Source organism: Tupaia chinensis, unplaced genomic scaffold (assembly GCF_000334495.1).
Source record: "Tupaia chinensis unplaced genomic scaffold, TupChi_1.0 Scaffold000303_1, whole genome shotgun sequence".
Taxonomy (NCBI): domain Eukaryota; kingdom Metazoa; phylum Chordata; class Mammalia; order Scandentia; family Tupaiidae; genus Tupaia; species Tupaia belangeri.
This window is the reverse complement of record NW_006159793.1, coordinates 1,636,285-1,648,410: the sequence shown is the minus strand read 5'-3', so window position 1 is coordinate 1,648,410 and position 12,126 is coordinate 1,636,285. Positions and strand designations below refer to the sequence as shown.

At 57.6% G+C, this 12,126-nt stretch overlaps 2 protein-coding genes across 3 annotated transcripts in view; one reads left to right on the top strand and one right to left on the bottom strand.

Annotated features, from left to right (window-relative positions):
• Positions 1 to 1,692, top strand: part of CAMK2A (calcium/calmodulin dependent protein kinase II alpha) — a 70,937-nt gene extending 69,245 nt beyond the window's left edge. Inside the window, exon 18 of the mRNA XM_006150892.3 lies at positions 106 to 1,692. Within this exon, the coding sequence (XP_006150954.1) occupies positions 106 to 109 (4 nt within the window). The 3' untranslated portion in view covers positions 110 to 1,692. The remainder of the gene's footprint in view (positions 1 to 105) is intronic.
• Positions 1,693 to 6,859: 5,167 nt separating this feature from the next.
• Positions 6,860 to 12,126, bottom strand: part of SLC6A7 (solute carrier family 6 member 7) — a 26,931-nt gene continuing 21,664 nt past the window's right edge. The window contains exon 14 of one of the 2 annotated variants that reach the window (XM_006150889.1): positions 6,860 to 6,919. In XM_006150889.1, the coding sequence (XP_006150951.1) occupies positions 6,908 to 6,919 (12 nt within the window). In that variant the 3' untranslated portion in view covers positions 6,860 to 6,907. Of the gene's footprint in view, positions 6,920 to 10,529; positions 12,098 to 12,126 lie in introns of those variants that run through there. The other variant, XM_006150888.1, reaches the window with a different exon arrangement.

The window sequence follows — 12,126 nt, the reverse complement described above, 5'->3', positions numbered from 1 at the left end:
AGGCGTTCCTGGGCCCTCTCTCTGGTCGGGGAGGGGCTGGGAGTTCCCAAGTGAGAGCAAGTGCCTCGAAGCTCGTACTGAGTGCAGGTGCGCTGTGTCTTCCAGCTGAGGACCAGCCGGGCCACTGCTGCCGCCAAGACCTGCTCTCTGTCCGTGGAATGTGGCTGCTGGTTCTCCCACTTGGATTGTGCTGGAATTCCCCCCACCTCGTCGCCCCTCCACTGCCACCACCACCTCTATCCCTGCATCAAGAAAACCTGCTTGTTCACAAAAGCCATCACAACTCCAGAGCAAATGGCCAACCCCCTGCCCCCACATCTCACTCATGCCCTCGCTGCCCTGCTAGGGCAGGGCTTCCTCAGGCCGGGGGGGCCGGGGTGCTGGCCCCAAGGACCCCCTCGCCCTCACCTCTATGGCTGTCGTCCTGCTCTTGCCTCAGCTGGAGGCTCCAGTGCCCTGGCCGTGTGTTCACGGGGCACTGGGGAGAAGGAGGGCGCAGCGGAGAAGAACGCGGCACTGGCCTGCTCCTCTCCCTGCCCTCTCCTTTTCTGGGGTCCCTGGGAAAAGGCAAAAAGAAAGCCCTCAACATCCCTGAGGGAGAGGGCGAGGGAGGAGCCCAGGCCAGGAGCCTCCTGCCCTACGCTGCTTTCTGACTCTTCCCTGCTGCGCTGGCCTCGTGGTGGCCTCGTGGTGGCCTCCTGACCCTCCTGCGGTGTGGGGGGCGCAACCCTCTCAGGTGGCCCCACTCGCTTCCCACTTCCTCTGGAGAAGTTCACCTGTCACATGACCCCCTCACCCCACCCTGCCATCGGCCCTGGAGAATTCCCTGTCCGAGAGAGGGAACTGAATTGTGTGGGGGCGAAAGCAAGTGACGTTAGGTGTCACTCTACGTGGACCGCATGCCTTTTTATAGCCAAACTTCTGTGTACTCGGTAAACGGATTCCGCGTTAATGGATATTTATGTACTAATATTCCTCTCAAATTATTGTGAAGAGGGCTGGGTTGGGAAGGAGGGTGGGAAGAGGGGTGAGGGAATTCTTTTCTTTTTTCCTTTCTTTTCTTTCTTTTTTCTTTTTCTTTTTCTTTTTTTTTTTTTTGGCCATCTCTGAGGTGGACCTTGTCACCTGTGGTTACCTGAGACTGAGGTGAGCTCAGTTCCGGGGAGAAGGGCCTCTGCCATTTCGATCCAGGGTGAGAGCGTGCAGGTGCTCCTTTTGGGACTGGGGGGTGTCAGGTGCCGGTGCTGACGGGCAGAGTGGGCAGGTGTCAGAATGGAAGCACCCAGACTTTGCTTTTCTCCCAAACTGGGGTCCTTACAATGCACGCCCCAGGATTTCACGCCACCATCCCGTGCGCCGCCTGTGTGGGCGGCCGTGAGCACGTGTCCTCCCTGCCTGCCTCCCCTGGGCATCTGACAGCCCCTGCAGAGCCCCGGGAGCGCCTCCTCTTCACGCCTCACCTGCAGCCTCGGGTCCATTCTCTCTCTCTCCCCTCTTCCCTCTTCCCCCGGAACTGACTGGCCTGGACTGCCTCGGCACCTCCACTGGGATCTCCTGTCTGCACTGTTTTCTTTGCATGACTTTATATGCAGTAAGTATGTTGAAAAAAAAAAAGAAAAGAAGAAAAACATTCAACAAAACCAATCTACATGTTTCGGACAAAAACATAACAATAATAGAGGTTGTATTCTGTGTCCGACTCGGGATTCTGTCGCCGCCTCTCTGTGCTCTGGCCTCTGTGTGGCCGTGTTCTGCCAGCATGAGACGCTGTCCCCTCTGGAGGGTTTTAGGGGAGGAAGAGTCGCATCCCCGGGGCCTTGGAGGATGCTCTGGTGCCCGCGGCCCTCCTGGGTGCTGGTTGGAGAGAGCTGGTGGGGCTGTTGGAGCAGACTGCCGAGGGCTCCCTGATCCTGAGCTGCTGCCCCAGACAGGTGAGACAGGCTGGGCGGGGCTGCAGGCCAGCAGGGAGGCCGCCCGACCTCCCAGCCTCCACGCTGCTCTCTCACTGGCCTCTGTCCTTGGCAGAGCCCCTGCTGCCCAGGTCCCAGGGCATGGGCTCTTGGCCTGCCCTGGGCTCAGAGGGCTGCCCAGGAAGGCCCAGCGATCCCATTATCCCAGCAACTTATCACCTGTCCCCCTCTGTTCCCCGCGACCATCCTCAGTCCAACGTGAGGGTGTGGCCTTACCAGCGGGATGCTGCAATGACTGGGACCAGGTCCGATCTCATCCTCAGCCTGTTTGTCCATCAGTTAAAAGGGTTCAGGGTTCCTACCCAGCCGACGTGGCAGGGCTGATGAGGATCAAACATGGCAGCGTGAAGCCCAGTGCACCTGTGTGACTGACAGGGTTAACCGCTGACTGGGCTCCTGCCGACCTCTGGGCCTGGCTGGCCCCTGTCCCCTCCCCCAGATGCCCCTCATTCCCCTCTTTGGTGCCTGTCAACTGCTCTTCAGCAGAGGACTGCAGGGGAATGGAAAGAGTAGTGGTTGGGGGTTAGGAGGCCTCCATTCCTAGCTCTGACAGGGCTTGCTGTGTGACCCCGGGCAAGCCCTTTCCCCCTCTGGGCCTTTGTTTCCCCGCCAGAGGAAACTGAGCTGGAAGACCCCACCGACCTGCCTCTCATTGGCTGACACACTTCCTGTCCACTGTGTCCCTCTCCAAGTGCCAGAGAAGTAGAGGCAGGGGCCCCCCCCCGGCTGAGACGGTCCTACTGGGAAGGCCACTCCTGCAGATGGGCAGCCACCTGGTGGAGGTGACCCTGAGACAGCAGGCAGGAGAGACCTAGCAGCAAAAGCTGCCCCAAGCTACCCCACGACAAACATCATGCTCCTCCAAAACACCCTGAGAGGCAAAACATCCCAGCCGGCATCCAGACCTAGGCCCCAGCATGCACATCTGTTTACAGGAGAGTGTGTTCCCGGGTTGGTGCCCACCATGGCTTGAATCCTGACCCACGGCCTCCTGTCTCCCTTCTGAGGGAGACCCTGGGGGGATGTGTTTGCCAGACTCCCCGTGCTGGTTTCTTTGTTACTATTTGTCTGGGGTTCTATTTGGTTCTTTCTTTTCTTTTCTTTTCCTTTTTTTTAAAATACGTGGCTGTGAACTTGAATGACCACTGCTCAAACTTTCTGCTTTAGGGGATGGGCGGGGAGGGGACAAGGGGTGTCTGTTTTATTCTTGGTGTTTTCAGTGCAATAAATAGCTACAAACTTCTGTGCACTCCGCGTCTCCCTGTCTCCTGTCTCCGTCACGCTCTGGCCCTGGGAGGGTTTTGTCCCCTTCTGGTCTAGAAGACCCTTTGCAAACTAAAAACCCTAGTCTTCATTCTGATTGGACAGACTTAGGTCACATGCCCAAGGCTGGGCCAATGGCTGTGGGTTTGTGCTCGGACCCCATGTTCCAGTGGTAGAGCCAGGGGTAGGGCTGGCTTCATCTCAGGTTCACGAGAGACTCATAATTAAGAGCCAAGGGAAGGAGGTGGGTTGTCACAAATAGCCACGAGTTAAAGGGCAAGCTCGTTCTCCTGGCCTTGGTTTGCCTTGCACAAGGAGAAAGTTGTTCTGGAGGAAGCCTACACACAGCCACATATACACATGCATGCACTCAATCCCTTTCCTCAGCCCAACTCCAGACAGGTCCCCAGGCCTCAGAGCACCTGGAGAGTGAATCGGGGAGCAGAGAAGGGAAGGAAGGTTCTCCTTGCCTACAGACATGTTTGTGGTTGAGTGTCTGGGGCAGGGGCCTCGGGGCTGAAGAGTGGATGGCAGTCAGTTGCTCCATTGGTTACAGCCTCTGTCCACACCAGAGGCTGGCCTGGTTCTCTGAGCCCAAGACCCTGGCCAGGCAGAGCCAGCATGGTCACACGCTGTAGACCACACAGTTATAACCTTCCTGGCTGCAGATGGAAGATTCTCAGTACTAAAACCAGGACCATCCCAGACAAGCCAAAAGAGTTGGTTATCACAAGCCATGTCCCCCCTCCTCCCCAAGGGGCCTGGGGATGTGCCCACTGGAGCCCACAGTGCTATCTAGATTGTGCTCCAGATGGCTGGGATGCCAGCGTCCCTCTATCAGCCACTTTCCAGGTCTGTCCTTCCTGCTGGCGTTTGGAGTGGCCCAGGGAAAATGTGCCCCACTCATATGCATGAGACCCTTCGTGGTGAGAGCACAGGCCAGGGCTGAGAAGAGCACGAGGGATCTGGAAGCTTCCATTGGCACTCTTGCCCTGGAACCTGCAAATGTCAGCGCCAGGACTCTCCCAGCTCTGCCTTCGGGTGCCAGGATCTCCAGCCTGTGCAGTGCAGAAGGGTGTGAGGGCTGGGGTTGCCATTGTGGGCACTCGACAGCAGGTGGCAGCACGGGAGCAGGTTCCAGGCGGTTTTGCACATCTGTCCTTCTCTGGGAGAGCCGGTTAACCTCAAGAGATATCCTTTAATTCTCAAAAAGCGCCAGCTCCACAAAAACACTATTACCCCACAGGGGCGGGGTGCTGCGGAGTTCATACAGCGCTCTCATAACATCTCTTGCTCCAGCTGTAATAGCTCTATTTATTTATTTTTACAGAGATGTTGCTCTAGGGTGCTTGCACTCACCAGAGAGACAGAGACACAGAAAGTGAGAAATCACCCTTCAGGGGACATAGCCACACTGCAATCCCTTCTCCTTCATTCTCCTCTCAGGATCTCGGGCACGCATGCACATGTGCAGGCGTGAGTTTTAAGTCACCGGGTCTGGGACGCAAACTGCGGTTGACTACGTGGGAGTCCAGAAGTTCAGACTCTCAGCATGGGGTCCCCTGCATCTCTAAAGTGTGCTGTAGCCAGGCTGGGCTCTGAGAAAGGCTCAGCGCCTGGGCCACTCTCCTGCCCCCAGGAGTCCCTGACACCACCCCGATAGCCAGAGATGGCAGAGAATAAGAACTCAGGGTAGGCTGGGAAGGGGCTGGACTTGGAGATGCAAAATGGGAGGGAACTCTGGGGAGGAACAGGAAGGAGGATGGTGTCTGTGGAAAGGAGGTGGGTGGCTTTGTGGAGGTGTGCAGCTGAGATGCAAGGGGAGAGAAGAGCTGGGCGGAGAGCCCAGAACAGCGAGTTCCGTGGTGGGGATGGTGTGTGTGCAGACAGGCTTGGGAGGGGGCTGTGAGGTTTGAGGGGGGTCAGTGACTGGGGGAGCCTGATTGGGCCACGATGTGGCTGTGCATTTCCAGGGCATGGTGAGCCCCCAGCAAGGGAAATGGCCTTCTCGAGATCTGGATCTAGTGAACCTCTCTTTATTTATTTATACATACATTTTTTTTTTAGAAATTTTTGCCATAAGGTATGTGCATTAGCTGGAGAAACAGAGAGTGAGAAAGTGAGAAATCACCGCCCCAGAGCAGATGGCTTTGACATAAATCCTCCTCCATTCTCCTCTTGGGATTTTGTTTGACACAACTCCTCCTCCATTCTCCTCTTGGGATTTTGGGCACGCACACACATGCGCCTGGCGTGAGTTTCAAGCCACTAGATCTGGGGCTCAAACTGTGGTTGGCCACATGGTAGTTCAGTGCCTTACCACTATGCCACCTACTTGCTGGCCCCAAGATCTAGTCAGTCTCCTAGGAAACAATCCCCAGCAGGTGCCAGGACTGTCTGTGCAGAGCAAGGTAGGACAGGTCCACTCCAGAGAGAATGGCCCCCCTCTTTGTCTTTCTTGGGGGACTGGCCCCACCCTCCCTTCTCCACCATGCTGCCTGGCTTCAGAGGCCACTTCCCCCAGGACAGCTGGCCCAGCTACCTCTTCCCAGGCCCAGGGCCTCAACTAGAGGTGAGCTAGGGGTAGACTATCTCTTGCCCCACCTCCCCCAAGAAAGGGAGATTATCGCCAATGTCTCCCAGTGTAACTTACATGAATCACAGCTCCTCTCTGGGCCTCAGTTTTCTCATTATTATAATGACGTAGAGCCTGCGGGGTCCCCAGTATGGAAGCCAGGCTGGCTGTTGCAGGGAACTGGCGAAAACTACAGGTGTTTCTGGCCCAGCCCTCAGAGAAGGGATGCATTAGGCTGGGCAGGGGTTCAAGCAGCACCCAGGAAGCACCCAGGTTTGGGGATCCTGCCCTAGTTCCCACGGCCGGTAGCACTGGGAGCCTGAAGATGCAGTTAGCAGAAAGCCCCACCCTGGGCTTCCAGCTTCCCCATCCTTCTCTCCTGACTCAGCTAGGTCAATATTGACCAGAAGTCCCTCCCCTGCCTGATTCCCGCCACCCCAAGCTCTAAAGCTCTCCAAGACCCTGACCTGGGGTCAGCAGAGTCAAGGTCAAAGGAAGGCCTGAGGCCCAGAGGATCTCACGGCTGCTCCCACACACTCTACAACCCCCACTCTACCCAGTTTAACAGGGTGCCCGGCTCACTGGGGAAACCATCAGGGCTCCTAGTCATTAAGTTTGTCCTGCAAGAGGAAGCCAATGTCCTTCCTATCGGGGCAGGGTTGATCCCAAATCCATCTCCCTAGCTCCCACGGCATGGTCCCTAGCAGAGGGCGGAATGGGGTGGATCGAGATAGAGGGCTCCCTTTTGCTCACCTCTCTCCCCAGAGGCACCTCTTTGGTACCTCAGATCTGGGACTCAAACCACAGTTGGCCACATGAGAATCCATGATGTACCCACTATGCCACCTGCTGGCCTCTCATTTCTTTTTATTTACTTATTTATTTAGAGAGATTTTTTGCTATAAGGTGTGTGCACTCACTGGAGAGACAGAGACAGAAAGCAAGAAATTACCCCCTAAGGGAGATGGCCATGCTGCAATCCCTTCTCCTCCATTCTTCTCTAGTGTGAGTTTCAAGCCTCTGGGTCTGAGATTCGAACTGTGGTCAGTCATGTGGGAGCGATGTAACCGTTATGCCATCTGCTGATCCTTATATTACTTCATTTAGTCTCCTGCCGGGGGAAAACAAATCTTCTCATTTTACTTCTGGGGACACTGGAGTTCAGAGAGGTGAAGTAGCAGATTCAGCTGGGTGGTGGAGCCAGGATTTGGCTCTGACCAGTGGCTGTCCAACTTCACCTTGGCACCGATGGGCTCCAGTTCTCTAGGGCTTGCAGCTCACAGTCGCATGCTGTGGATTTGGTGGGAAAGACTCTCTTTCTCCTGAACAAAAAGTGATCTTGAATGGGAGCACTTGGAAGGGGGACTCCCTGTGGCCAGAGGGGGGCAGGCTACTCCTCTTTGGGGGTGGAGGAATGCTGTGGCTGGAAGTCAGGTGGAGACAGAACCAGGGAGTGAGGGGCGAGGGTGCTGGCCAAGGATCCATGGGCAGGCAGGCGACCTTGGATGCCCTTCCAGGACAGGACCAGTGGCAGTGAGGCCTCAAGCTCTAAAGGGAGTGGCCTGGAGCTCAAGGAGCCAAACGTTCCATGAGCCACCAGCAAAGTATGAGCCTGGAAGAAGGCGCTCACCACAGACCCTGAGGCTCTGCAGTGAAGGGTCACATGGGATTAGGGGAGGGGGGGCTGCGATTGCCTTAACTCTTCGCTGGTTTTCCCCAGAGCCAGCAAGGAGCCACGCTGCAAAGCTGTGATCTGGCCCTGTGTCATTGGGGCAGCCCAGGACGAGAAAAGTCCAGTCTGTAGTGGGCAGAAGCCGAGGACACACATGTATCCCTTCAGTCCACACATGTGTATTCTGTGCATGTCAAGCCCCAGCCTGGGCTGGGGGCCCAGAGCCTGACCCCAAACCCGTATGATGCCACTAAAAGGAGAAGTTGTCATGACCCCCATTTCTTTTCTTCTTTTTTTTTTAAATTTTTTTTCAGAGACATATTTGCCATATGCACTCACATGCACTCACCAGAGAGACAGAGAGAGAAAGTGAGAAATCACCTCCCAGGGGAGGTGGTCACGCTGCAGTCCCTTCTCCATTCTCCTCTTTGGGCTCCTCTTGGGCACGCACGCACATGCACCTGGCATGAGTTTCAAGCTGCCGGGTCTAGGACTTGACTCAAGGTTGACCAGGTGGAATTCCAGTGCCTTAACCACTATGCTACCTGTTGGTCCCCATGACCCCCATTTTACAAGTACAGGAACTAAAGCTTAGAGTGGTCCGTGACATCCCCAAGATCGCACAGCCAGGGAGCGGTGGAGCCAGGAATGAACCCAGGTCTGTTGGCTGGGCAGTCCGAGCCCCCATAAAATGCCCTGCTGCCCCCCAAATGCTCCAGGGTCCAAAGAGCATGGCGGAAGGTCTTTATGCGGAAAAAAGTGCACCATCTCAGAGGGGTGCGAGCGCTCCGAGCAGGGGGGGCAGGCTGTCAGCCCTCCAGATGTGGGGCTGAGTCAGACCCCCTGAAGGGCCAAGGAGCCCTCATCTGGGTGGGGGATTCAGGAAGGCATATGGGGGGGAGGCTCACTCAAGAAGGACCAGAAGCACGGCTGGAATCCATGAGTGATAGAAAGACATGGGATCAGGGTGGGAGACGCCTAAGCCAGGGTCAGGATGCAGGCAGCTGGAGGACAGGTATAAATGAACTTGGCTGGGGTGGGGCCTGCTAAGGACCAAACGCAGGTGACCAGGATGACCCCTGGTGTCTGTTGCCCCTCGCTTGACCCTGGGAACATGGCTGATCTAGATGGTGCGGGAGCAGTCCCTCCCCTGTTCTGTCCCCTTCCCACTTCCCCTCCACCTTTGCTCTCAGACGTCATAGGCTGCAAGGACTGCAGATGGCCCAGTGCCCCGTCTCGGCATTTCCTGGCACCCATGGGAACGCCTTCCCTGACAAGTCTCAGAACAGGAATGACAGTGCCCAGGGCGCCCTCCCTCTATACGCTGCCTCCAGGGCTCCTCACCAGCCCCCTGAGCTCAGGGGTCCGTGGACGCGGAGTTGAGCTGAGGCAGGGCACGGAGAAACCCCTGGGGATGGCGTGCCTCCGCACCAGTATGTTGTCACCCCGGGACCTCAGGCGAGCCTCCCGCACCTCCATGCCCCCCCTACCCCGGGCTGCTCAGCCCCTGAGTCTGCAGGGCCGTCTGTACAGAGGCCAAGCAGAAGCTCTAACTGAGCGACGCGGCTTTCCATCTTTTCAATCAGTAGTCCACATTACAACTTGGGAAACTTTTTATAAAAACCCAGACTTCTGTTGCTCTTCAGAATCCAGGAGATCGGGGATCTGGGCCCACGCTTCTGAGAGGAAGCTTCCTCTGAAGACAGGTATGCTTTCTTCTCCAGTTCACCTCCGTTCCCGCTCCTCCTTGCTGTCTCTGCAGCACTAAGGGTCATGGCCACTTCGCCTCCCTGACTTGGTTTGCCATCCCCTGGACCCGCCGGGACCTTCCAGGACCCGCCACAGGGCTGAGGTGCCTTGGGGTGCCCTTACATGGTCACGGATTCCTCCAGCTGGGCCCTGCTACACTCAGGGCCTGCTAGGGTCTGCGCTAGGCCCTGAGCCCCATGTGGGGAGATGGCAGGGGTAGAGGCTGGCGCAGTAGGGAGGGCTGTCTGAGCAGTACAAATGGAAAAAGCAGCACAGACCCGAGACTGGGCCAGGGATGGCAGTGCAGGAACCGCAGGCTGAGGCAGGGGTGGAGGAGGCAGGATTGGCAAGGCAGGCAAAATGAAGCAGGGGAAGTGACGCTGGTGGGATCCAGAGACTCCTGGAACCTCAGATCTCACACCGGGAATCTGGAGAGAAGAGATGCCAGGACTCCACGGAGCCCCCCTCCTGAGTCCCAGGGTACCTGGCTGCAGCCAAGCGGCTAAGATGAAACCAAAGCCTCATACGGGGCAGAGTTCTCCTCCCCACAGGGCACTGCCAGGCAGGCTGGGGCCGGCCAGAGAGGGAAGCAGAGCACCGGAGCTGGGACGGCCACCCCGGCCACCCAGGCCACCCGGGCCTCCTCTGCAAATTAACATTCTCTCTTTGCCTACCTAGAGCCCCAGACAAAGGGGAGGGAGAGGAACCTGGCTCTTTGTTTGGGGAACTTAATAATATCCTAAATATGTAGCCATCCTCCCTTCCCACCCCCAATCAAAGCCTTTGCCAACACCTGGGCCTTGCATTTGAAAGGCCCTGGGCTCCTTTATGTGACAAGGCCCTGCCAGGAGGGGGTGGTGGATAGAACCAGGAAATTCTTCTGCCTGGGAAACTCTTGGCTCCTCCCAGCTCTGGTCTTCCAGCTCCAACCTTCACCTGCAGGCCAGGCTGAGGAGGAGCAGGGCAGGGAAAGCGGGCAGCAGGGAGTAGGGGCAGGAGAATGCCCAGTGCCCTGGTCTGGCCTCCAGGCTCTGCCTACCTTGGCTAGGTAGCCTAGGGGAGTCTTCCCCTGGGGAGCCTCAGTTTATTTGTATTTATAAAGGGGTGGGGGGGCAAAGTATTCTCAAAGGGTCCAGAGCTCTTCCTTCCGCAGCAACCCCCCTTACCATTAGCCAGGTCAGAAGCCAGGAGAAGGGAGCTAAGTCTGGGTTTCCTCGTCCAACCATGTGCGCTGGAAAAGCCCATGCTGCTCCCTCACGGCTCTGGGCAGTAAGGACGCGGGGAAGGAGGAGGACCTCATTCGGTGTTTATTAACAATAAACCTACAAAACGCAGGCTGGCAGGGAGACGCCACAAGAGACAGGCACAGGAGTGGGCCACAGCTGCACAGGGTGCCCCACCGCCCCGGAGTATGCCACGTGTGAGGGGCCTGTTCCGGCATTTCTGCACCCCTATCTCATGGGTGTGGGGTGCCACAGCCTGGGTTCTGCCTCCACTCCGATGCCGCTCCTGGGACCCACGCCTGGAGCAGCGTCGGGACCAGACGGCCATGCATGCGACTATCTTCCATTTCTCAGGTGCCCTTGTCATCCCGGACCAAGGCCAACTTCCCAGCAGCACCAGAGCTGGAGGAGACAGTGAGGACCGCCAGGGCAAGGGTGAAAGGTCCAGAGGGGCCTGGGTTCTGATTCGGACCCCTTGCTCCCACCTCTGCAGCCTGTGCGGCTCGGGGCCCTGTTAGCAGGGCACAGGCTTAGAACTCCACAGTTCCAGGGGGAAGGTGTGGCCTGCTCCAAAGTGCTGATCCTCCTCTCTTTCCCCAGCACCCAGCTCAAGCCCAGCTCTAGCCACAGGCACCTCTTGCCTGTCCTCCACCGGCTGCTCATCTCCACACTGTTCCCCTCTAACCCATCCTGCACAGACTCAGGATAGGACTCTCATGCAAATCCCCTGCCCCCCTTCAGCCCTGGCTCCCCCACCCCTGTAATTTCACTGACTGGGACCCTCTAGGAACCCAGCCACTTGCAGTGTCTGCCCCAGGCGAGCCTCTGCCTGGCCTGCCGGGTGAAGGCTGGACCTGGAAGGCCCTCCCCACCCGGGTTCCTCCTCCTTTCTCTGCAAACCCTCCCCATGCTCATCCGCCACTCCCTCGGGAAGCTGGCCTGCACACCCGAGCCCACATGGGTCTTTCCCCACTTCATTCACTGACTTTCGGGGCCTCTACCTGCCTGGAGTCTCCCTGCCACAGTTCAAGTCCCTGGTTGCAGTGAAGACTGTGGGGAAGGGCTCCCCAAGATAAGGGAGGCATCCTGGCCTGGACAGAGGTGGTACCAGCTGCCCCATGGGGAAGGAAACTGGCTGGTCAGGTGACCTGGGGTAAAGTCCTCTCTGCCACATGACCTTGGGCAAGTGCCTCCCTCCCTGGCCTGAGTGGGATCTCAGCTTTGAGTGTGAGTGTGAGTGTGTGTGTGTGTGTGTGTGTGTGTGTGTGTGTGTAGGGGGGTCAACAGGTTTCAGAAGGCAGAGGCCACAGGAAGGAGCTGCTTTGGGGGATCAGTGTCACCATGGCAACCTCCCACAGCCTCTCAGAACCCCAGAGGACACACTGCCTCTTGCAGACCCCCAAGGAGAGGCTGTGAGGCCTCAGGCAGGGCCTCCAGTCCACCTGCCTCACATCATCGACTCCTCCTCCTCGGCTATCTCGCGGTCCACCTCGATGGCCGTGTTCTCGAAGCTGGTGATGCCTCCGTACTTGCGCATGTGCACCATCAGTGGTTTGGGTGACTGGCTCCCGGCCAGCGTGGCCACATACATGCCTGTCCGGTTCTCCTCCAGCGACGGGCCCCAGTCCATGGCTGGCCGGCTGGCCTGCTGGGGGCGCCGGCAGCGCGCGAACC